This window comes from Typopeltis vanoorti, chromosome 21, assembly GCF_054136105.1.
Source record: "Typopeltis vanoorti isolate ZY-2024b chromosome 21, IOZ_Tvanoo_1.0, whole genome shotgun sequence".
Classification (NCBI taxonomy): domain Eukaryota; kingdom Metazoa; phylum Arthropoda; class Arachnida; order Uropygi; family Thelyphonidae; genus Typopeltis; species Typopeltis vanoorti.
Genome location: NC_143569.1, coordinates 99,436,094 through 99,463,779, shown reverse-complemented (window position 1 = coordinate 99,463,779; position 27,686 = coordinate 99,436,094). Strand labels below are relative to the sequence as shown.

At 38.6% G+C, this 27,686-nt stretch overlaps 1 protein-coding gene across 2 annotated transcripts in view; it reads right to left on the bottom strand.

Moving 5' to 3' along the window:
* Positions 1-27,686, bottom strand: part of AGBE (1,4-alpha-glucan-branching enzyme) — a 380,299-nt gene that overhangs the window by 265,645 nt on the left and 86,968 nt on the right. For both annotated transcript variants that reach the window (XM_090411694.1, XM_090411693.1), the window contains exon 5: positions 6,091-6,235. In XM_090411694.1, coding sequence (XP_090267820.1) covers positions 6,091-6,235 — 145 coding nt within the window. The remainder of the gene's footprint in view (positions 1-6,090; positions 6,236-27,686) is intronic.

Sequence of the window (27,686 nt, the reverse complement as noted above, 5' to 3'; positions counted from 1 at the left end):
TAGAAGCAACAGATATTTCAGATTAGATATGACAAATCATTTTCAGTGTTAGTATAACAAACACTTGTTTGAATACCAGATCCGTTTTACTAATTTCGTAATTAGCACCTTTTTGTTAGTGGCATTGGGTTTTCACCCACCAAAAACAGAAAAGTTGTATTCATTACAAAGTCATAGGTAGAATGGTTTTAGCAATTTTCCACCACTCTATCACTAGTACCTTAGATGCTTACCATCTTGTTTCTTGAGTACTGACATTATCTGCATTTTTTCCAGATTGTAATCAACTCTTACAGGAACAGGTCTCTTGCTCCTGTGGCAGCTTGATAGTCTCATATGAAGCTATGGCCTTAAGAGAGAAGACAGGAAAGATGAGGCGAGTGTTCTGTCCTGAAGGAAATGAGGGGGGGCGAATAGTTATAGACCTAATAGAATTTTTCTCTTTAATTTCACTTTTGGGATGGGGGGGTCTCTCACTCTCTCCAGTTTTGGGGGGATAGCTTCCCAAAAGTTGATTCTGGCTACTTCCTGGGCTAGACAGTGTATATTTCCCTTGTTTTTAATGTATTTTTTTTTTCATATTATATATTGTTTTATTTTATTTTTAATTTTTATTTATTATTTTTTTTAATTATTTATTTTTTACTTATTATTTTTAGGATAATGCATAATGATTGCTAGTTTGTCTTTTTTTTTTCTTTTTTTTTTTTTTTTTGCATCCAGAGAGTGGCTCGGGGCTAGTTATTTGGGAAATTTGACTATTATTGTCATTTCCATTCCTGGCATTCACATTGGTTATTAGGTGTATGTCAAAGGGCTTGGGGAAAACACTTCTCTAAATGAGAAAGAGATATTGGTGTGGTTGTTAGCCTGATTAACTTATGCTCTGGTAGAGTGGTATTTTTTTAGTATAGTTTAAGAGAATAGTACCATAAGTTTAAATTGAATAAAGTGAACATAAAAGGGTAATTAAACTCAAGCATGAGAGACAAGCTTACAGGCTAACATGAAGGTCTATTTAAGATTAAGTTATAGACAATTGTAATAGTGAAGATTTTAGAAAAAAAAATTTAGAGAAAATAAGGAAAAGTACGATTGGACAATAAGGTGTAAAATAAATAAATAAAGTAAAATAATAAATAAATAAATAAATAAAAATTAAATTAAAAAAAAAGGAAAGGTGAACCAAGTAAAGCAGAGAGATAAGAGGAAAGGGTTTTTGAAAAGGTAGAAGTTGTGGCCATTTTGCGCACTTTTCTTGAAATCAGTCATGTGAGTTTCAAGCCTTCAGATAGGTATAACTGGTAATTAGTTTACGGAATTAACAACGCAAGTAAAGTATATTAATTAAAGGTAACTTTAATGAATCACTTCTATATTTCGGCAAAGTCACATTGCCATCTTCAGGAACATAAAGATATGGTATGTGCATGCAGGCACTAACACAAAGCAAATGAGGAAGAAAGCAAGAAACTAATATTGTTCCTAAAGTCCTAATGGTGCCCTCTTGCGGGCTAATTTGGTAGTCTTGGCAGTTGGGCTGAAGTTCACATAATGAAAGTCTCCCAAATTTGGGGCAGTTTCATGCACCCAAATTTGTTGAGGTTAGGAACGTTTTTTAGAGCTGCTAAAGATTCTTTGAATAATCTTTCGTATTTAAACTTGCTGCGATGAATTATTTTTGTTTTCTTCCAACGAATTTTATGGTGGGTATCTAAGGCATGGTCTGCCAGCCCAGAGCGGCTGTACTGGTGAAACCGGATGTACTCTTTGTGTTCTGAAATCCTGATATTAGTTGTTCTGCCTGTTTGGCCAAATTAGGACAATTTGCAGCTGCAAGGGACCTGGTATACACCAGGTAGGTCTAGGGGGAGTGGTTAGTCTTTGGTAGAGCGGATAAGGGATGTCAACTTTTTATATGGTCTGTAACAGGAAGTAAGGTCATATTTTTTGAGGATATTGGTTATTTTCTCAGAGGTGCCCTGGATGTAGGGGATGGTGATAGACTTGGTGTAATCTTTATTGTGGAGGGGGGAGGGGGTTGTGGTTTACTGGTTTTAGTATTTTTTGGATTTTTTCGGGGTTATAGCCATTGGCTCTCCACAGACTCCTTAAGAAAGTCACTTCTTGGCCTGTGGAAGTCGCCAACAAACTTAAACCTTATAACTCTAGACACCCCCCGATTATATGGACTCCCAAAAATACATAAACAAAATGTGCCATTGCGTCCCATAGTGGATGGCATTGATTCCCTCACATATAAATTAGCCAAACATTTAGCCAAAACGCTCACACACTATACTGGCAACACACCATCACACATAAAAAACTCAGCCCACTTTAAAGCCAGTATAGAAAACCTCACACTCCAACACACTGACATAATGGTCAGTTTTGACGTCTCCTCCCTATTCACTAATGTCCCACTCAAAGAAACCCTTGAGCTCATCCAAGCCAAGTTTTCTCCCGATATCTCAGCCCTATTTCAGTTCACAATGAACACAATGGCTATTTCGTTTGGCAAGGAAAGTTCTACAAACAGATAGAGGGGACAGCCATGGGTTCACCACTTTCCCCACCCTTGGCCAATTTCTTTATGGAGATATTTGAAGAGAAAGCCTTAAACTCCGCCCCACAAAAAGCCACTATTTGGCTTCGTTATGTGGATGATGTGTTTGCTATTTGGCCACATGGCTCAGACACACTCCACTCCTTCCTAACACACTTAAACAACCAACACCCCAGAGTCCAGTTCACCTTAGAAAAAGAGGAAAACAACACCCTCCCTTTCCTAGACACATTAATCACCCGCCAGCTTGATGGATACAGAAAACCTACCCATACTGGCCGATACATTGTGGATTGGTAGAGCCTCTGCTACTAATAGCTCAGTTAAGTAAGTTTGAGCGCGGTTAGTAGTTGGAAGGGAACAATCGTTCGATGCTGTTGGCACACTCTCCCTTGATGAGTCTTTGGACTCCCTGGAGGTGTCAAATAATAACAATAACAATACACTCACCAGCAATCCCCCCCCCTCACAACAATATGGGGTTATAAAAACACTATATAACAGGGCAAAATTAATCTGCTCAGATGACAAGGCCCTGACTACTGAACTAAACCACATCCTCAACACTTTCTTAGCCAATGGCTATAACCCCCAAAAAATCCAAAAAATACTAAAACCAGTAAACCACAACCCCCCTCCCCCCCCCTCCACAATAAAGATTACACCAAGTCTATCACCATCCCCTACATCCAGGGCACCTCTGAGAAAATAACCAATATCCTCAAAAAATATGACCTTACTTCCTGTTACAGACCATATAAAAAGTTGACATCCCTTATCCGCTCTACCAAAGACCAACCACTCCCCCTAGACCTACCTGGTGTATACCAGGTCCCTTGCAGCTGCAAATTGTCCTACTTTGGCCAAACAGGCAGAACAACTAATATCAGGATTTCAGAACACAAAGAGTACATCCGGTTTCACCAGTACAGCCGCTCTGGGCTGGCAGACCATGCCTTAGATACCCACCATAAAATTCGTTGGAAGAAAATAAAAATAATTCATCGCAGCAAGTTTAAATACGAAAGATTATTCAAAGAATCTTCAGCAGCTCTAAAAAACGTTCCTAACCTCAACAAATTTGGGTGCATGAAACTATCCCAAATTTGGGAGACTTACATTATGAGAACTTCAGCCCAACAGCCAAGACTACCAAATTAGCCCGCAAGAGGGCACCATTAGGACTTTAGGAACAATATTAGTTTCTTGCTTTCTTCCTCATTTGCTTTGTGTTAGTGCCTGCGTGCACATACCATATCTTTATGTTCCTGAAGATGGCAATGTGACGTTGCCGAAATATAGAAGTGATTCATTAAAGTTACCTTTAATTAATATACTTTACTTGCGTTGTTAATTCCGTAAACTAATTACCAGTTATGTCTAACCAACGTATAAGCCTTGCTACTAGAATTCAGATAGGTAACATAATGCAGGTGGGGAAACTCCATCTTTTCCTAAACAGATTTGGTCCTGGTTTTTCTAACTGTAATTTCAGGTAGTTCTTAATGGAGGCCCTTGAACTTCTTTTAATATTCTCTATTGTTTTATTTTGTTTTTGGTATGTTACAATGTTTCTGATTTTCCAAATGTGATATTTAATTTCAATTAGTAGGTAGAGTAGTTGAGTTTTCAGGCTTCCTTCCTAAGTGTGGAGATGAAAATACTGCTAACATTAGCCCATATTTGTTTTGCACATTCAAGTACAAGTATTCTCAATTTTAGGAGTTGTGTTTACTGGTAGGATATTGTGTAGTATCCTCCAGTTAAAATTGTGTCTGGAGGGGTAAGTGTACTTGAAGTAGCAATTTTGCCATTTTTCCTTTTCTTATGGGAGTGTGTCTGTTGGAATGTTTCTATCTGTTTGTATTATGTCTTATTTTTTTAGTTCTTGAAGATGTTGTTATTCTTCTTTGTGATGATAATTCTTGCTTATCTGGACATAGTTCTGTAACATTCTAATGATGTGTTTGCCTTTTCACCATTGTGGTTTTGGCCTATGAACATTTTGTTCTTTACTCCTAGCCAGTACTGGCACATTTCATTGGAGGAGGTGCTGTTTGTGAGAGCTTAATTATCTGCAGAATTTTCTCTACTGAGAGCATGTCTGTAATTCTTGGGATGTTCAGGGCATCTTGTTCTTTTTTTTTGGGGGGGGGGGGGAGGCTAATTTGTCTTTACTAACCTTTGCCTTTTTATTATTCCAGAAGAAGCTGTAGATAATGTCTTCCAGTCTTTTAATTTGTAATTTGCTGAGCAGAAATGAACTTGTGTAGTATTTTATCAAGGGAATCATTAATTGTTTAATGATTTGTGCTTTTCCAGTGGCAGTTAGGTGTACAGGTTGCTAGGTTTCTTTTATACAGGTGATTTTCTTAATTATTTCTTCTTCATTTTCAAGTTAGCCTAGGTGGTTGAAAGGAATTCCTAGTATGGTAATTGGTGCTGGTTGTTGTGTTGTGACATCTCCTAATACTTTTATTTTCGATTTCTTAATCTGTGATCCTGTTATTCTGTTGTATTTTTCTGTTGTCTAGAAGAGGATCCTAAGAGCCATGTTGTTGATTATTATGCAAGTAACATCATTAGCATGGATAGCACATTTTATTTCCTGTTTCTTTGTTGTGGTTATAAAGCCTTCAATTTCTAAGAAAGTATACTGGTCAAAAATTGGTCAACCTTACAAACCAAATGTGTTATATCAGAAAGATAACATAATACAAATTAAACTGAAATCATTGGGTTATGGATATAACATTAAAAAAATAAAATAAAAATACATACAATTGCTTATAATCATAATCTGCTATACTTTAGACCACAGATAGACCATCACTCTGATTTAAATTAGGACAATGTAACAAGGCTTCAGAGTTGTTGTTTTTTTAACAACCAATCATGTGTACCAGGCATGTGTCCTTCCAAGCATTTAAATATTTGAAAGAAATATTTAAATGCTTTTAAATACATTTTAAATTTTTTTTAAATCTCTCCAATCTCAGTAGTCCATTCTTTCTTCTTCTGTCGTGTTTGTTTTGACTTTCCCCCTTTTCCTTTGGGGATCCATATCAAAGCTACCCTTGAAACCTCTCCTCTATCCATTCTCAGTACATGTCCAATCTATTTCCATGTGCAATCCATTAAAATGGCTGAGGGATATATTACACATCTGAAGTGATGTGATTACATTGTGATTATTCAATCTTCTGAAAGCTATAAGTGCTTTTGTCAATCTGCATTAAATTCTTGTCATTTCACCTGCAGTGTCAACATTAACTCCTAATGTTTGTAAACTTTTTAACTGCTTTTTATTACATGTTAGCCAATTTTAATTTTTTTTTTTTTTTGCTAGCATCCATTGTTCAATTTAGGAAATATTTTTATTCATATTTATTTTAAGTCCAATGTATTTTAAGTCCAACACTTAAGATTTGACTTAAGATTTTAAGTCAAATCTTAAGTGAAAAAAATGTTTCAATTTAATGATCTTTTTTTTCTCAAAAATTTCCATTTATTTTTCTTACCTTGTTTAGCTATACGTGGGATAACATTTTTAGCAAAATGAGCATAGGTGGCTATACCATGCTCCTCACCAGATATTCCAACATGAGCTTCATAGATTCTAAGAGTCCTTGGTTTTGGTACTTTGAGATGCTTAAATTGATATCTCTGTAAATAAACACTTTTTTTTATAATACAGCATAAAATCATTAGACACATTAAGTAATTATGTAAGCAAGCTTTTTATTTTAATCTCATATATGAAATTCAGCTCATCTAAACCCAAAAGACTGTGATTTTAAATTCCAGAGTGCATATCTGTGACTGTCTTTATGTGGTACATGACTTTGTTGAGGCTTTTCAAGTGACTTGAAAATAGCTCTATGTTTGATCTCTAGAGCAGAAATTCCATATTATTCTTATTACTCACATTAACCCTTAGTGCATTCAGAGTACTAATATACTATAGGTTACAACCTTTTGTGGCCAGGATTCACACATACACACTTTAAAAATTCCCAGGAATCTCTGATAAAATCAAAAATAGCATAGTATAATAGTATTTCAGATATGATGCATCTTTGATTAGTTTAAGTTAAGGGATATTACATCCCATATAGTTTCTTAGCCGAATAGGAAACTCAAAAGAGTTTCATGCCGAATATAGTAGGAACTATATAAAGTTCGGCGATTCCAAGCATAAGTAAATACCTGGATACTGCAGCAACTGACCCTAAAGGTAGTGCAAGCTGAGGCAACTCGTGTCAAAGGTGGAGCAAGCTCCGATCACTATTCTTGATATTTACCCATAATGTGAACTTAGCTCCTAAGAGCTGTATTATTGTTCGACATTATGAGAGAAGGTCACTACCCAGACCGGTTTCAACCTTTATTGAGGTCTCATCAGTGAGTAGGCAGACCTAGTTAATATCAATTGAAGCCTTTGGCTCTTCATATATCTAATAATCTTTGATTAGTTTATTTAATTTAGTTTTAATTCACAACACAAGAATAATAAGAAAACCAATCGGCTAATGAATTTTATTCCTTTATAGGGCAAAGGCAAGGCCGTTTTAGCCCTATCTAACTTTGAGACAGAGTGAGTAGCTGAATCTCCATCAGCAGCCAATCAGAGAAATCTGTCTCAAGAGTATCAGTAATTATAAGGGCCATCCAATGAAGAGATGACTAACAAGTGTTGTCACCTCATGGTCCCTAACCCTAGCATGATGTATTATTGTCTGAAATAGTGTGGGTTCTACAGTTGATTTTCTTGAGTTTAAGGAATGAAAAGCCAGAGTTTCCAGGAAAAAAAAAATGCTTGCCCATGCCAGAGATCGATTAACTTGGCAACTGCTTGAAAAAAGGATTCAAAAAAGTTCCTCTAGTCAGCTTAATCTAGTCAGTTGAACTTAATTCTATCTTTGAGCAGCCTAGCACAGAGGATGCCATCACTCCCAATTAGCTACACAAGCTTGAATAATAAGCATCTTCAGAACACAAAAACAGTTCACAGTATGCAAACAGTGGGACCAGTTTAAAAATTGTAATGGACAACATAAGAAACTGAAGTCCTAATTGGTGCCATCTATTGTTGAATAAAGAGAGAGTTAACAAGTATTAATTTGAACTTAAAATTACTATTTCCAGATTTTTCATAAATTGATAAAGTCATACTTGTTGTGGTTCTGGGAATGTTTTAAAACTGCTTCTGATTCCAAAACAATCTCTCTGACTTATGACTTCTGTGTAGCACTTGTGGTATTCTCCATTTCATCCTGTGTGAAGGAGTATCCAAGGTATGATCTACTAGTCTCCACTTGCTATAACAATGGTGCCTAATGTATTTTTTATGTTCTTCAAGACATGTCAACAGTTGTTCTTGTCTGTCCATTGTAAGCCGGGTCACAAGTACAGGACACTTCTGTGTCCTGTACTTGTGATAAAGGAGAGAGTTTGTCCTTAGGTGAACAGATGAGAGTTGCTAATTTGAATCATCCTGCCAAAGCTTGCAGGACGATTTAAATAGGCTGTCAGTATGGGCAAAAGAAAATGGGTAGCAGTTCAATGTGGAGAAATGTAAAGTTATGACTTTTGGGATAAATCGATTACAAGTTGTGCATCACATCGATACACAGCTTGTAATCTGTGTATCACATGGATGGAAATGTACTCCAGGAAATACATGAATTTAGAGGTGGCAGTAGACAGAGTTGACATTTGGAGAACATATTGCTAAGGTAGTCATAAGATTACTTGGCTATTGAAGAACACACTAACAAGTAGAGATAAGGAAGTTGTTATTCCTCTTTATGAGGCCCTGATACATCCCCATCTGGATTACTGTGCTCAGGTCTGGTCTCCTGAGTTTCTTGAGGATGGGGAAGTGATGGAGAGGCAAGCGACCAACCAAGATGGTGAGTGATCGGTGGAATGTTCCACTATGAGGACAGAATGGGGGTGTGGAGTGCAGAAGTTGGTTGATAAAAACATGGGATAGATAAATATGTTTAAGTTAATTAAAGGATTAAGGATTTTATACGATTGATGCAAGGAAAATATTTCAACACTTGGATAGAGGAGACGGAACAAGAGGTCATCCACCATGGAAGTTGAGTAAAAGCATGGTTAGTAGAGGTGTGAGGACTAGATATTTCACTTGGAGAGTTGTAAATGAATGAAATGGGTTGCCAGAGTCAGTCATTAGTGCTTTGTTTGTTAATGATTCTAGGAGAGGTATGATAGATTATGTGGATAGTTTGGGTCTCTTACGATGAGTCTTCAGACTCCATGGAGGTACCCATACAATAATAATAATGGCAATTCTTTTACATGTTCTCATAATACATAGGCCATGGTGGTATTCACAAGATTGTACAATATTCTAAGCACCACCAATTCATCTGCCTCTATTTTCATATCAATGACACACCTAGCACTGCAATATCTTCATCTCAGGTACATCCTCACAAACACCCTTTCTAACCTCACCTGCTTCTGTTATCTTCATCAGTACTCATTAAAGTTAACCTTTCACAGTCATTCTTCCTTTTATCCTCCATGTAGTGAAAGAACTCAGTGGAATTTCCTTTTACATGCTTATCTAATTTTTTCTCATCTAATTTTTCCTTCTTTACCAGCTATGTCCTGCTCATGAGCTTCCTGCTTACCTTTCTCCTTATATATCCTCAACATTATTTTTATTTTATTTATTTTTTCTGCAGCTCCTGCTTAATGCTATTCAACCACTTTTAATCCCTACCTAATTTATCCTTCTGATCCTGGGTATATAGTCCGATAACGCTTTTCCTTTCTACAACTTTGACCACCTCCCTTGCCTTGCAGGTTCTTATTTTGCCTTGCCATAACACTGCTTCAAGTTGCCTCTTCAGTTTGCCATAATCAACTGCTCTGTAATTATTATTATTCAGGCCTCCATGGAGTCCAAAGACTCATCGTGGGAAGTCCTTCCTAAGAACATAAAGTCTGTCAAGACTCATCGAGGGGAGGTCCCCCTAAGAAACACAAAGTCTATCATATTACTCCTTAAACTCATTGATCGTTCTCGCTCTCACCACTCCATCAGGCAATGCATTCCATGATTCAACCACCCTCCATGCAAAGAAACCACTCCTTACCCGCTTGCTCACAGTTTCCTTTCGTAACTTCCAGGGATGGCCTCTTGTCATCACTCCTTCCCGCTGTTCAACCATGCGAAAGAACTCCCCAGTGTCAAACATGTAACCACCTCTCAACAGTTTAAAAGTCTCAATCATATCACCTCTCCTTCTTCTAACCACCAAACTCTGCAGTTCACATTCCCTCAGCCGATCCTCATAACCAAAATTGTACGGTCCTGAAACCATCTTTGTCATCCGTCTCTGTACCCTTTCCACAATTAATTTATCCCCTTCCAATACTGGGGACCAAATCTGAGAACAATAGTCTAAGTGTGGTCTGATCAGGGTCTTATACAACGGAATGATAACCGTTTTATCTCTGCAGGTCAGCATCCTTCCAGTATTGCAGCAATCCTCTCAGTTACCCTCACCACCTTTGCAATATGTCCCCTAAAGTTCAGGTTTCTATCAATCATCAACCCCAGATCTCTTGTCTCCCCTACTTCCTCCAGTATAACTCCTCCTATAGAGTAAGCAGTGTCCCATCGATGTTACCCAAACCTCAAGACCTTACATTTTGCTGCATTACACCGACACTCCCATTCATTTGCCCATCTATCTAGCTTATTCAAATCCAATTGCAAGGCTGCCGCATCTGCACAATTACTAATAATCCTTCCCAGCTTCGCATCATCCGCAAACAACTGAATATCCCCCTGCAATCCACTGGCTATGTCATTGATATAAAGGTTAAACAATATAGGTCCTAGTACTGAGCCCTGTGGGACCCCACTTGTAACCCTCTACCTCCTGGAAACTGCTCCACCATACACAATTCTCTGATACCTATCAGACAGCCAATACTGAATCCAGTTGACCAATCTGACATCCAGACCCATGTGCTGCAACTTAAATATCAGCTTATCATGTGGCACCCTGTCAAATGCCTTCGCCAAGTCTAAGAAAATTGCAGTATATGCCTTTCCCTCATCTAATGTTCTTGTAACTTTATTATAAAAGGCTAGCATATTGCTAAAACAAGAGCGCCCATTCACAAATCCATGTTGACTCTCACAGATAACATTACCCTCATCTACCCAATGCTGTATACGATCCCTCACTACTTTCTCAAAGATCTCAACAACTACTGATGACACACAAACTGGCCTATAATTAGACACTTCCAGTCTGTTACCACCCTTATGCAATGGCACTCTCTTATCTTCCTTCCATTCCCTGGGCACCTTTCCTGAAGCCAGACTTTCATTGAAAAGCAGGTTAAAGGCACTGTCAGTTCCCTAGCACATTCTCTCAAAATTCGTGGTGAAATACCATCCAATCCCAAAGCTTTACTGACATCCAGAGTACTCAGTATCTGAAACACACTCTCCTCCTGTACCTCTAAACCTTGAACCTGCCCTATCCCTCTAGCATTAAAACTGACTCCTTTAGGATGAAATACTCCAATAAAGTGTTCATTGAACAATTTTACTATGTCCTCTGCATCAGTCACTCTATTCCCATTTTTATCCCACAATATCTCCACAGTCATTTCTCTTCTTACTGGCCTTATAGCTAAAAAATTCCCTAGGATTGCCTTTGGATCTTAGGGCCAATATCCTCTCATATCCAGTTTCGCTTTCCTTACCACACTAGTCACTCTTCTGGCCTGCGTCTTATATTCTTCATGCATCTTCTCTTCACCTGTCTCCTTATATCTCTTCCATAGCATCTTTTTCACATGCAATTCCTGTTTATATTGTTTGTCATCCACTTTACTCCAAATTGTGTCCTCTTTCTCACTCGTGGTATACAACTTACCATTGCTGCTAACAAATATTCTTTCACAATTTCCCACGAACTAATGATATCCCAGCCTTCCAATTCCTCCCTCCATGAAACTTCCCGAAGTTGCTGTCTAAGACTATTATAATCACCTGCTTTATAATTCCACATAAGTTCCCATCTCTTTGATAATCCTGCATGTCTATACATTTTCCAAGTCAAAACCATATGGTCACTGTCTCCAACTGGTGGGAGAGCTGTCATCTAAGTTATTAGCAACTCTTCTGATGCTATAACCAAATCCAAAATTCTTGAACCTCTTGTTCCCTCTGTTACATGTTGCCTAAGACATTTGTCCCTCAAGAATTCTAGCAATTCCATTCCCCTATTGCTACATGCATCTTCCTCTCCCCAATTTATACTACTGTAGTTAAAATATCCCATAACAATCATTCTTCTTGCACTTGCCAAACTTGACTGTCTAAACATCTCCTGGTCCCCATCCTCTGTGCTCCTGGGTCTGTAGCAACACCCCACTAAATATCCTATCTTTCCCACCTCTACCTCACACCATATGCTCTCAAAATCATTTGTCTCACTGCCTTCCAAAGCCTCCACTCTTAGAGGACATAAGTCATCACTTATCATAAGCAGTACCCCACCACCACGCTTTCCCCTCCTATCCCAGTGAAAAATGCTGTACCCAGCGAATTCTATTCCTGTTATTATATCCTCTTCTGTCAACCATGTCTCAGTTATCCCAATAATTTTTGGCCAGGCTGATGCTATCTGCGCCACCAATTCCTCTCCCTTATTCTGGATACTCCTGGCATTAGTATAAAGCATATAAATGCCATTGTTTCTATACCCAGAATTATCCCCTCTAGATTCCACTGGGCTCAGTGTTACCTGATGTCTCCCTTCTCCCAAGTATCCATTCCCACAAAAGGCCACCCCTGCTATCATCCTCCCTGGGACACACTGCCTCGTTCAGAACAGCAATCTCTCCAGATGCCTATGTCCTTCTTTATTCAAATGTAAGCGGTCTCTTGCATACAATTCCTCTCTTTCCTCAAACGCATTCCAAGCATCCACATATACCAGTCCTCTCTTGTCACACATTCTAGCTATTATGTCATTCAATATTGCTGCTCTTCTGCTCGGCTTGTCATATCGAATTCCTCATACACTCCTTTTTAAATGAAAATGTCCATATATTTGGCAATATTAGATATCAGGATTACATAACTTCACTATCAGAGACAGTAGGGATGCCTTGGTTACTGGCAAATCCTCTGATGCAATCACCAGATCCAGCACTCTCAAACTCAGAGGTCCTTCCATCAAGTCTCGAGTATAAATTCCATTTCCCTCCTTCTGTGGTCTGTTCTCCTACCAATCTACATCCCCACAGATGAAATTCACCTATCTCAGTCACTCAACTCTCACCGCAAAAAAACTCATAGACCAATGGAATAGTTTGTTATTGTTATAGTGAATGGTTAGCTATAGTGAATTTCATGTATGACTGAAAGTTACCTATGGACTTTGGTTGGGACTTTCAGTCGATTGTTATTGTGAGAATATTTGTTATAGTAGTGAATGCTATATAGAGGAAGTTGAACAATATTTTAATAAGTTGTTGTTAGTAAGATGTTAGAACCAAGGGATATATGCAAAGTTGGCTTAATTGTAAATCAGATCAGGTGCAAGCAAGATTGTATTACCTTTACTGTTATTTACAATCTATGTGATCCATATCTTAAGGAAGAAGATAATTTCCATATTAATGAACATTGACTGCAGAAATAATTACCTATCTACCTAGCTCTTCTCATAACATCTCTTCCAAACTAAAATTCACAAGTCCCCAATGTTTCTTAGTTTCATGAGTCCCTTGATATTGCTTAGTTTCTCATCTTTAAACTTTCTCCAGTTTCCTCATCACAATGGTGATGCGGAAAATGGCTGATAAATTTTTAACATCATCCACATTGTATTATAAAATGAAATAACTTCCCTATCTCTACTTAAGTGTTCATATTGTTGCAGCTTTGTGTGTGTGTGTGTGTGTGTGTGTGTGTGTGTGTGTGTGTGTGTGTGTGTGTGTGTGTGTGTGTGTGTGTGTGTGTGTGTGTGTGTGTGAGTGAGTTAAATGTGAATCCCATCAAAGGTTGCAAAACCTACTGTACATTAGTAATATGAAAGGGATGAGGGTTAACTAATCCAAAAATCTTGCTCTAAAGAACAAACATAAAACGTTTAAGCCTCTTCAGGGCTTCAATATTATTATTATGATGATGATTCAGGCCTGCATGAAGTCACGAGATTCATCGTAGGAGGCCCATCCTAAAAAACACGGTCTATCATGCCACTCCCTGAACACATTGACCATTCTTGCTCTCACCACTCTATCAGGCAATGTATTCCACAGTTCAACCACACTCCATGCAAAGAAACCACTCCTCACCTTCTTGCTCACAGCTTTCAGGAATGATCCCTTGTCCTCACTCCTTTCCCCTGTTCTACTGAGAGAAAGCACTCACCAGTGTCAACCCTGCAACACCTCTAAACAGTTTAAAAGTCTCAACCATATCACCTCTCCTTCTATCTACCAAACTCTGCAGTCCACATTCCTTCAGCCTGTTTTCATAACTAACATTGTACAGGCCTGATACCATCTTTGTTATCTGCTTCTGCACTCTTTCCACAGTTAATTTATCTCCTTCAAATACTGGGGACCAAATTTGAGAAGAAAAGGCCAAGAGTGGTCTGAACAGGGCTTTATACAATGGAATGACAATTCTTATCTCTCTAGGTCAGCATTCTTCTCATTATTGCAGCAATCCTCTGGGTTACTTTCACCATTTTTGTAATATGTTCTCTGAATTTCAGGTTTCTATCCATCATCACCCCCAGATCCCTTGCCTCCCCTACTTCTCCAGTATAGTTCCTCCAATAGAGTATGCAGCCTCCCATCAATACAGTGGAGTAGCTAGGGGTGTAGCTAAAAGTGCCCTGGGCAGCACTTTCCATGTGAGACAATTTTATTTTTCGACAATTCTTTTATTTAAGTTATACTTAGTAATTTTTATTACTTAGTTAATAATTAGTTTTTAACAACTATACTTATAACTAAAATAAACATAAAAAAAGTGTTTTAATTTATTTCCGTATACATCGTTTTAACTCTTTGTAGTATTATTGGTGTGTATTGAGAGGGGAAACAAATGCAGGAACCGCCTTGGGCAGCAAAAGCTCTAGCTACACCACTGCATCGATCCATCCCAAACTCCAAGATTTCGCATTTAGCTGCATTAAGCCGATGTGCCCATTCATTTGCCCATCTGTCCAGTTTATTCAAATCCTCTTGAAGGGCTACACATCTGCACTATTACTAAAAACCCTCTGCAGCTTCACATCATCTGCAAATAACTGGATATCCCTGTGCAATCCATTGACAATATCACTGATATAATGGTTAACCAATATGGGTCGTCCCAGTATTGAGCCCTGTGGGACCAGACTTCTATCCTTCTGCCTCCTTGATATTACTTCCCTATATACAACTCTCTGATACCTATCAGATAACAATCCTAAATTCAGTTCACTAACCTGACATCTAAACCCAAGTAATGCATCTTAAATATCAACTTATCGTGTGACACCCTGTAAAATGTCTTTGCAAAATCAAAACAAAAACCCACAGAATATGTCTTTCCTTCATCAACTGCTCCTGTAACTTTATTATTATTTCCCAAGACCTCATGGACTCAAAGACTCATCTGGGAGGTCCTTTTATCACACACACACATCTCATCATACCGTGTCTTAAACACACTCAAATTCTTGGAGACACCACACTCTCAGGCAAGGCATTCCAATCATTCACAACTCTGCATGAAAACAACCTGCCTCTCACTCCCCTACTCACAGCCTCTTTATACAGTTTCCAGGGATGACCTCTGGTTCTCCCCTGATCTCCCACTATTCTCTGTAGAACTTCTCCACCATTGATCTTATAAAAACCTCTTACCAACTTGTAGGTCTATCATTTTCTTCCTTCTCTCCACCAGACTCTGCAAATTACATCTTCTCACTTTCCTCATACTCAACATTCCAGAGGTCAGAAACTACCTTAGTCAGTCACCTTTGGCCCCTTTCCAACATCTCTTCATCCTTCTAAAAACCCGGTGACAAATCTGGGCACAATAGTTCATGTGTGGCCTAATCAAAGCCTTATACAATGGAACAAGAATTTTCCTACTTCTACACGTCAGATTCTTCTGATTAATTCCCAGAAGTCTTTGTATTGTCTTCACAATTTTGGCGATGTGTCCCCTAAATTTTAGATCCTTATCCACTATCACCCCCAGAGATCTTATTTCCTCTACCTCCAACAACATATTCTCACCAAGCATAAATTCTGTATCCCATCTTTGTTTTCCAAATTTCAAAACCTTACATTTTGCAACATTGAGCTTACATCCCTATTTGCTTGCCCAATCACTCAATTTATTCAAGTCTTCTTGCAAGGCCACAACATCTTCACTACTCTCTCTTTATGGTTCATCCCAACTTTGCATCATCTGCAAACAACTGAATATCTCCATCCAAATCTTCGTCAATATCATTAATATACGAGTTAAATAGCAATGGCCCTAAAACAGACCCCTGAGGCACTCCACTAGTGACTTTCCTTTTCCTGGATATCGCACCCTCCATACACAACTTGTTGATACCTAACAGATAGCCAGTCTCCAATCCAATGCACTAATCTAATATCCAACCTCAACTGCTCTAGTTTGACTGTCAACTTATAATGAGGTACGCTATCAAAAGCGTTTACAAAATCCAAGTATATGTGTATCCTTCTCCTCTGTCCAAGGAAGCAGTCACTTTATTGTAATAAGTAAGCAGATTACTAAACCGTGACCTCCCTTTAGCAAATCCATGCTGTCCATCAAAGATTATACCATTGTTGTCAACCCAACTCTGGACTCTAGTTCTCAAAAGCTTCTCCAACAACTTAACCACAACACCTGACACACAGATAGGCCTATAGTTTGATGCTTGAGTTTGATCACCTCCTTTATAAAGTGGCACAATCTTGCCCTCCTTACACTCTTTAGGAACTTGACCAAGTGCAAGACTCGTTACTAAAAAAATATGTCAAGGCAGGTGTCAACTCTCTGGCACATTCCTTCAGAATACACGGTGATATATTATCAAGTCCCACAGCCTTATTTACATCTAGTTTACTCAACTCCCCAAACACCTCTTGCTCACTTACAGTCAGTCTCTCCTCCCCATCATCAACTACTCTCAATCTCTCCATGAAGTCACATTCACAATATTGAAAGATCTTTATGAACTGCAAATTAGTATCTCCACCACACATTCTGCAACAGCTGTCTTTATACCATTTCCTCCAATCAACGTCATCCTTCCATAATCAATCTAATAAATTGTATGGAGACTCGTTAGTACGAGGTGTGTTAGTTGAGGATTTGACAAAATCGTACCAACCTGGTGCAACCATAAAGGACGTAACTGCGTTTATTAGAGAGCAAAAGGAAAGGGTGAAAGAAATGATTGTTGTGGCAGGTACGAATGATTTGAAAGGAGATAAAATGGAAATGATAGAAGACCTGAATGAATTGTTTGAGGTAGCAAAAGAAAAGAGTGAGAGAGTTAGAATGATTAGTCTTTTGCCACGGTATGACAGTGAAATGTTTAAAAGGAGGGCTATAATTGCGAATGACTTTATGCGTGGGTTATGTATGACGAGTGGTGTTGTTGGATTCTAATTATGTAGAAAATAGAATAAATGTTGTTTGATTCAGAATCCAACATGATTTTCCGTCATAAGAACTATATTTGTAGATATTATTTAATGTAAATAACATAAATTATAATTGATATTATATAACTACCTTAATTATGTCAAATATTTAATTGCTTAATCAAAGAAATGTGTTAATGGTAAATAGATTCTGTATTAAATGTTATTAAGCTGTTTTATTTATTGTTATGTCAATATTGTAAGAACTTGTATTTGTAGTTTAACTGCGCATTTATTGAAATGCGATCATTCTATTTATTCCTTTTGTGAAAGCTTAATGTTATGTAATAACTCAATGTAGTTGTATAGCGTAATGTAACATTCGCGAGAATGTTTACGTCTATCGGTTGTCATGGAGACGCGTGAAAATAAACGGGCGCGTGTGAAGGGAGCGTTGGTGGAGAAGAGAGAAAAGAGATACGTAGTTGTAAGTGGGAGTCGGAACGGAACTTTGGAACTATAAGGTAGCAAGGAAGTAAACTAAAGAAGTAGATGTAATTAAAAGGTTCTTAGGGAAGAATTGAGTAGATATTTTTTTCATAAGTGAATCTTATAGTTGGCTGAAAGCAAAGTCAGCCGTAGTAATAAAGGAAATTATTGTCGTAATCGGATAATTAGAGAACTGGACATTCAAAGAAGAATTCTGAATAAATCCAGTCAGTCTGCAATTACGACTTATTTCTATACTACGAAAAAAGGAATTGTACGGAGTTAAACTAGTTGATGAATGAAAAATAAGAATAATTAATGTACCTTATAGCTTTTATCTGGAGTTTTGAAGCGCGATTAATAAGGCTTAGTTATAACCTTGGAGAATTTTTATAAATGTGTTTCGCAAGTATGATAAATACAAATTGAAAGTGTGCTCACAAAATATTGGAAGTACTGAAGATTATTTCTGGTAAGGACAGTCACATTAGTTTATTTCAGTGTATGAAGATTTAAGTATTAGTTCCGTTGCGCTGTTTGTAACATTAACTGTAGCTTACCATCGAGGCTGAGAGTTGAAACTATAGACATTGAAATGATATCTACCGTGGTTAGTGCCTGTTATGAGTTAATCGTAGAGTGTAGCTGAGAGACACAAGGAAACTGTTTAAATAAGAATTTCTATTGTAATAAGTTGAGTATAGGAACTTTGTGATTCTGAAACTGTGAAATTGTATGTGAAAGATTGATTTATTGTGAATGACTTGACCTGATGTACTAGCTTGACTGAGTTATCATATTTAAAAGTGGAATACATGTATTTTGTTATATAACCATATATTAAATGTTTTGTTTGTTAACTTAAATATTGTGTTTGCCTGAATTTCTTTTTACTGCACCGTTCACAAAAATTCGGATCTAGCGGGAATCCCAGAAGGAAAGAAAATAAATACCATCGGCCTGAATGAGTGAAAAGACTGCTAACTAATTTTGAATTAATCTTACTAATTCATATAGACTTATCTAAGGATAGAGTGGCGCAGTATAATAGAAATTTCTCTACCCTTAGATCAGTGATTAATTTGCAATTAGTTTTCCTTTATTTTATGAAAGTGACTTTTAGCAAGATGGCGGATTTAGAACATAACATGAAAATAGAACGTCACGACAGTGTGGAATTTGTGGATGTGTGGAGTGAGTTTGATGGGCGAAAGGATCTATATAAGATGGATGGCTTGCGTTTGAATGGTTACGGTGTAAGAAGACTTGAGAAAGTGTTGCTGAATGTAGTGGATGTGCAAATTCAGGGAAACTAGATTTGTTAGGGGGGGGGGAGTAGAGATACAGTCCTTATGGAGGCAGTTGAATGTAAGAATGAATATATTATGCCAGAGCAAATAAGGACAACAAATCTGAGTGGGATAGTTAATATAAGGCATCAAGGTAGGGTTGGGGCTAATGGGTATTAGCCCCAACCCTAACTTGGCTAATGTTCCTAATACTCCTAGTATTAGCTACACTAATACTAGGAGTATTAGGAACAAGAAGGGAGATTTTTTGGCCATGGTTGGCACTTCCAGACCACAGGTTATTGGTATTAGTGAAACATGGCTAACTGTAGATGATAGTGGGATTGAATGTGATGGGTATAGTGTGTTCAGGAATGACAGAGAGAATAAAATGGGGGGAGGAGTATTGTTGATGATAGCTGATGAGCTCCAGCCAAGGAGAATAGAAGTTGAATTGCAGGATAGATAAAAGAGCACATTTGAGGCCATTTGGTGTGAGATTGTGGCTAGCAGAACTAAATATACAATTGGGTGCTGCTATAGACCAGGTGATGGAAAAGATGGTGGTGACAGTATGCACAAGCAAATAGAAGAAATGGGTGGAAGGAGAGTGATTATTATGGGAGATTTCAACTATGGTCGCATTGATTGGAGTGAGGAGAGGACACACGGGAGGAAGGAACTGGATTTTATGCGGTTATTAAGGGATAACTATCTGCGACAGCATGTAATGGAAAATACTAGGGGTCAGAGAGTGCTTGACCTAGTAATTACATCTGAGGATTTGGCTGTAACAAATATGACCACATTGCCACCAATCGGTGAGAGTGATCAAAGGGTCTTAACTTGGGAGGTGGCTAAAGGTGTAGAATTTTCAATTAAGACAGGGTACATGTGGAATTATCGGGCTGGAAAGTATGACAAGCTTAGGAGTTTGATTGGTTCAGTGCCATGGCATGTACAACTGCAAGGACTAGAAGTTGATAGTGCATGGGAGGTAGTTAAGAAGTGCTTGCATGAAGCAATGGCTGACTGTATACCTAGAGTCCGAATAATAAATCAAGTAGGGGTTAAATGGATGAATAACACCATTAAGCTTGAGTTGCAAAAAAAGAAACAACTATGGAGGGAATTTAAGGAGAAGGGTGACCGGCAGGCACATGAACGGTATAAAGCGCAGGCCAGAAGGGTGACGAGTGTGGTAAGAAAAGCAAAAAAGGATTATGAAAGAACATTGGCCATGCAGGCTAAAGAGAATCCTAAACAGTTTTTTAGATATGTAGCAAGTAAAAGGAAAAATGTACATGGCAGATTGATTTCAAAGAATGCCGATGGTAGGGAGGTAACTAAATCAGTTGAGATAGTTGAGTTACTGAGTGAGCACTTTGCAAAAGTATATCATCCAGATGGTGACATTGCAGAAACGAATAAACCAGTAGATTATACGGGAATTGTGGTTAATGAAGTGGAGGTGAGTAGTCTATTGCATAACCTCAACGTCAATACATCTGTGGGATTGGATGGTATACCAGCTCGTGTTGTACGAGAAGCAGCTAAAGAATTGTCAGTACCCTTGACCATTTTGTTTAATTTGAGTCTCGGGTCTGGGTTAGTCCCAAGCGGGTGGAAAGAGGGGAAAATAGTTCCACTGCATAAAGGTGGTTCCAAGACTGCTGTTGTAAATTACCGACCGATTAGCATATCAGGAATCATTGTCAAGGTCTTAGAGAAATTAGTCAAAACTGGTAATTAATTTACGGAATTAACAATGCATATAAAGTAAATTAATTAAAGATAACTTTAATGAATCACTTCTATATTTCGACAATGTCACATTGTCATCTTCAGGAACATAAAGATATGGTATGTGCACTACAGGAACTAACAAAGCAAATGAGGAAGAAATTAAGACACTAATTTTGTTCCTAAAGTCCTAATGGTGCCCTCTTGCGGGCTAATTTGGTAGTCTTGGCCGTTGGGCTGAAGTTCTCATAATGAAAGTCTCCCAAATTTGGGGCAGTTTCATGCACCCAAATTTGTTGAGGTTAGGAACGTTTTTTAGAGCTGCTGAAGATTCTTTGAATAACAACAAAAAAATAGTAATCACCAAAGCTGATAAGGGAAGCGCCACTGTGGTACTCAATCAAAAAGACTACAAAGGTAAGCTAAATTCCTTAATACGAGACCGTACCACTTACCTCCCCATTGAATATAATCCGACCAGCTCTCAGATTAGAACTATCCACAGACTCCTTAAGAAAGTCAATTCTTGGCCTGTGGAAGTCACCAACAAGCTTAAACCTTATAACTCTAGACCCCCCCGATTATATGGACTCCCAAAAATACATAAACAAAATGTGCCATTACGTCCCATAGTGGATGGCATTGATTCCCCCACACATAAATTAGCCAAACATTTAGCCAAAACGCTCACACACTACACTGGCAACACACCATCACACATAAAAAACTCAGCCCACTTTAAAGCCAGTATAGAAAACCTCACACTCCAACACACTGACATAATGGTCAGTTTTGACGTCTCCTCCCTATTCACTAATGTCCCACTCAAAGAAACCCTTGAGCTCATCCAAGCCAAGTTTCCTCCCGATATCTCAGCCCTATTTCAGTTCACAATGAACTCAGGCTATTTCGTTTGGCAAGGAAAGTTCTACAAACAGATAGAGGGGACAGCCATGGGTTCACCACTTTCCGAACCCTTGGCCAATTTCTTTATGGAGACATTTGAAGAAAAAGCCTTAAACTCCGCCCCACAAAAACCGACTATTTGGCTTCGTTATGTGGATGATGTGTTTGCTATTTGGCCACATGGCTCAGACTCACTCCACTCCTTCCTAACACACTTAAACAACCAACATCCCAGAGTCCAGTTCACCATAGAAAAAGAGGAAAACAACACCCTCCCCTTCCTAGACACTTTAATCACCCGCCAGCTTGATGGATCTTTGGTTTTCTCTGTTTACAGAAAACCCACCCACACTGGCAGATACATTCACCAGCAATCCCCCCCCCCCCCCTCACAACAATATGGGATGATAAAAACACTATATAACAGGGCAAAATTAATCTGCTCAGATGACAAGGCCCTGACTATGGAACTAAACCACATCCTCAACACTTTCTTAGCCAATGGCTATAACCCCAAAAAAATCCAAAAAATACTAAAACCTGAAAACCACAACCCCCCTCCCCCCCTCAACAATAAAGACTACACCAAGTCTATCACTATCCCCTACATCCAGGGCACCTCTGAAAAAATAACTAATATCCTCAAGAAATATGACCTTACTTCCTGTTACAGACCATATAAAAAGTTGGCATCCCTTATCCGCTCTACCAAAGACCAACCACTTCCCCTAGACCTACCTGGTGTATACCAGGTCCCTTGCAGCTGCAAATTGTCCTACTTTGGCCAAACAGGCAGAACAACAAATATCAGGATTTCAGAACACCAAGACTACATCCGGTTTCACCAGTACAGCCGCTCTGGGCTGGCAGACCATGCCTTAGATACCCACCATAAAATTCGTTGGAAGAAGACAAAAATAATCCATCGCAGCAAGTTTAAATACGAAAGATTATTCAAAGAATCTTCAGCAGCTCTAAAAAACGTTCCTAACCTCAACAAATTTGGGTGCATGAAACTGCCCCAAATTTGGGAGACTTTCATTATGAGAACTTCAGCCCAACGGCCAAGACTACCAAATTAGCCCGCAAGAGGGCACCATTAGGACTTTAGGAACAAAATTAGTGTCTTAATTTCTTAGTCATTTGCTTTGTTAGTTCCTGTAGTGCACATACCATATCTTTATGTTCCTGAAGATGACAATGTGACATTGTCGAAATATAGAAGTGATTCATTAAAGTTATCTTTAATTAATTTACTTTATATGCGTTGTTAATTCCGTAAATTAATTACCAGTTATGTCTAACCAACGTATAAGTCTTACCACTAGAAATTAGTCAAGAAAAGAATACAGGATTGGATAGATGAAAATAGGATATTGTATGGGGGACGACATGGTTTTGTGAAGGGTAGATCAAGCCTCAGTAACTTGCTCACGTTTTATAATACAGTGACGGCTGAACTGGATAGGGGTAGTGGGTTTACAGTGATACTACTGGACCTTGCCAAGGCCAATGATAGCATACCACATGGAACTCTAATCAGTAAACTGGAGCAGATGGGTATAGATATAGGGTTGGTGAGATGGATAAGAGGGTGGTTGAAGTAGAGATATCAAAGAGTGGTTTATTCAGGAGTGGAGTCAAAAAGACGTCTTGTGACTAGTGGAGTGCCGCAGGGCTCTGTTCTTGGACCACTGCTTTTCAATTTGTTCATCAATGATATTGGAAAGGATCTGAGAGGAAGTGTTCACTTGTTTGCTGATGATGCAAAGTTGGGTAGAGCAATTGTGAGTGCACAAGATGTCAAAATTTTACAGGATGATTTGGATAGTTTGGAGGACTGGGCTAGGAAAAATGGATGTCAATTTAATGTGGCAAAGTGTAAGGTTATGCACTTTGGGGTGAAAAGAATAGCAGCAGTATATCGCATTGGTGGAATCAAACTCCAGGAGATTGATGAGGCCAGGGATTTGGGAGTGTTGGTGGATAGGGAGTTGAAGTTTAGGGGGCACATTGCAAAAGTAACTAAAACAGCTCACCAAATCACTTGGCTTCTGAAAAATACTTTAACATGCAGAGACGAACAAGTTGTTGTTCCTCTGTATAGAGCCTTGATAAGACCCCATCTGGACTTCTGTGCCCAGCTATGGGCACCAAGGTTTCTTCGTGATGGGGAGGAAGTGGAGAGGGTCCAGAGACGAGTGACCAAGATGATAGCAGGTCTGTGGAATGAACCTTATGAGAATAGGTTGAAGATTTGTGGGTTGCAGAAATTGGACGATAGGCGAAGGAGGGGTGATATGATTGAGACATTCAAATTACTGAAGGGTTTTTATAAGATTGATCCAGAAGATATTTTTGAAAATATGACTGGTGGTGGGAGGACTAGGGGCCATGCATGGAAGCTTGGCAAGAGCGTGGTTGACAAGGTTGTTAGAGCTAGGTTCTTTACTTGGAGAGTGGTAAATGAGTGGAATAAGCTTCCAGAGTCTGTTGTGGGTGCTACGACCATGAATGAGTTCAAGGCAAGGTATGATAGACACCGTGTGAATGTTGAATAGTTGTTCTTGACATGATGTTAGGGCCTCCCTCGATGAGTCTGTCGACTCCTTGGAGTTTCCCGGAACAATAATAATAATTCTTTCTTTTGCTGGCTACATATCGAAAAAACTCTCTAGGATTCTTTTGGCTTCATTAGCTAACTGCTTTTCATACCTCTCTTTAGCTACTCTCACCAACCAAGTCACCCTCCTTGTCTGGTCTATGTAGACCTCATGAAATTGGTTACTTCCACTTCTCTTATGCTGCCTCCACAGTGCCCTTTTTCTGTGTATCCCATGCTTAATCTCTTTATTCATCCATCTCACACCTACCTTATTTAACCTTCTCACCCTTGGAATATATTCAGACATTGCATCTACTAAACAGTTTTTGAAAATCCCCCAAGCTGCATTGATCTCTTTTCCAGCTAACTCCTCATTCCATGCTACACCTGCAAGCTGTCTCCTGAGCTCTTCATAATGACTCCCCTTGTAATTCCACATATAACCTTTTTTCACAGGGGTCCTTGCACTGCTGGCAACCACCCAGGTAATCACCACCAATCATCCAACAATTGGTGAAATCACTTTCACCAATTGGTGGATGATTTGACACCTCATTTATAATTACATCCTCTGATGAGATGACCAAATCCAAGACCCTTAATCCTCGTGTGCCCTCTGTTACATACTGTCTGAGATAGTTATCCCTCAAAATCTCAAGAAACTCATTTTCTTTACTTCCAGTTGCTATCTCTTCATTCCAGTCGATATTGCCATAATTAAAATCACTGATAATGATCACCCTTTTCTTATTTGCTTGGCATATTTGACTATACATTTCACTATCACCACCATCCACATTACCAGGTCTATAACAACATCCCACCAAGTATGTGATTCTATTCACCTCTATCTCGCACCATACTGCCTCAAAACCACTGGCCCTATTTCCCTCTTGCATCTCTATGTTGTATGGACATAACTCTTTCTCTATCATCAATAGCACTCCCCCCCTCCCTTTTTACCCCTTCTATCCTCATGAAACATATCATACCCTTCCATCTCTATTCCTGTCAGGATGTAATCCTCATCTAACCATGTCTCACTTATTCTGACAATCTTTTGTCAGAATAGATGTAATTCGTGCACAGGTGAACAGATGTAATTAGTGCAACCATTTCATCTGCCTTGTTTCTTATACTTCTAGCATTGGTATACAAACATGACAGCTCATTTCTGGATATACAGCTAGTTCCACTGATACCACTCACTCGATGTGATTTTTCCATGCTGGACTGGGACCATTTCCCTTTCTGGTTCTTCATTTCAGAAACCTTTTCAATTTCATCTGTTTCCTCTTGATCCATAGTCATTGCATTTCTTTCCTGCCTACACATGCTCTCACCTCCTCTTGGAGCATCCACCTTTCTCACACTGTATTATAAAAGGCAATCATATTACTAAAGCAAAAGCACCACTTTAACAAATCCATGTGACTCTCACATATAACATCACTGTCTCCTGCCTAATTCTGTATATGGGCTCTCAGTAATTTCTCCAAGAGCTTAACAACTACTAATGAAACACAAACTGGTCTATAATTTGACACTTCAAGTCTGCTATCACTCTTATACAATGGCACTCTCTTACACTCCTTCCATTCCTTGGTTACCTTTCCCTTGGCCAGACTTTCATTGAAAAGCCAAGTCAATGGAGCTTTCAATTCTTTAGCACATTTTCTCAAAACCTGTGATAAAATTCCATTCAGTCCCACTGCTTTATTCACATCCAGAGTACTCAGTATTGAAACATATTCTCCTCTTACACTTCTAAGCCTCAAACATGCCCTACCTCTCTAGTTTTAAAACCTACTTCTCCAGGATAAACAACCATAATAAAGTGTTCACTGAATAACTCCACTATGTCCTTTGCATCAGTCATTCTATTCCCATTTTTATCCAACAATATCATTGTTGGATAAAAATGGGAATAGAGCGACTATTCATTTCTCTCTACTAGCCACATATATCCTATGGTGACCTCACATGACACAACAGAAACTGACTACTGCCTGAAGACTTTCACACCATCCAACCCTGCAGTGAGAACTGAACCCACAAGCTGTTGATCAGAGTGGAGATACCATTTGCTCAAATGGCAAATGCTTGGTGAAAAAAAAAAAAAAAAAAAGAGGGGAGGGGGAGAGAATTGTGATGAAGCTGTCCTCAAGGAAAGACATATAACGCCAAAATGAAATCAGGAATAATTTCCCAAGTTCAACAGATAGTCATTGAAAAGACGAAAGCATAATAAAAGTTCCTAGCAAGTAAATCAGCATGTACCGAGAGAATACAGAAGAGATATAAGAACAGAGAGCAACATGTAAAAGCAGTTAAACAAAAGTCATGGGAAGATTTTGTTAGAGAATACAGATGAAAATTATAAGGAAGGTGGCAAAATGTTTTGGAGGCTATTGAAAAACTTAGAAATGGAGGAAAAATTAATGTAAATAGAATCACAAATGCTAGACATGAAAATTGATAATAAAACTGCTAATAATATGTCAGAAATCTTTTTCAATATTTTATTTTATTCATTCTATTCCCTGTTGTCTGCAAGGTTAGCCTAGTGGCTATGCGCTTCACAGCCATATGCCTGGAGAAGGAGTGGCCTAGATTTGATTCCCGTCGACTTCGAATCGGGACTAGATATGAGTCCCGATACGATCCTTCAGCTCCTTGAGCTGAAGGATCTTCCTCAGCCATAGCCAAGTTAACCGGTCTTGGGTGTGGACAGCAGGGTTTTTCTCCCCAGTTTATCTGGGGTTTTTCATCCTGTAAGCAGGCAAACAGCCAACGTGAACACACACGGATACAGTCATGAATCCGCTGGTTCACCACTCCTCTGCTGCAACCCTTAGGGGATGCAGCAGAGGAGTGGTGAACCAGCTGCATTGATACGCCAGTAACCCCTCATTAGGAGAGAACTCAATAATATGTAAGTAGAGAATACATTGTAAATGAAACTCCCATGACTATATTTGCATGATTTTCCAGCTGTTGCTTCTCTTTGTCTTCAATCTTGCTTCAAGATTGCTAAATGAAATGAGTCATAAAACAGTAGCAAAAAGTACAAAATATTAAAGAATGCAATCAAGAGTCAATAAGGAAAAGAAGAAAGCATATCAAAAGTTCCTGGCAAATAAGTCAGCTTTTACTCTTACAGAATACAGAGACAAATGTAAGAAAGCTAAACAGTGTGTAAAACTAGCTAAACAAAAGTCATGGGAGGACTTTGGCAAGAATATAGAAAATAAATATCAAGAAGGTGGCAAAATATTCTGGAGGTTGTTGAAGAAGCTTAGGAATGGAGGAAAGAGTGTTGTAAAAGGAATTAGAGATAAAGGTGAAATGAAAACAGGAGAAAAAGATATCCTTGAAGTATGGAGCAATTACTTTG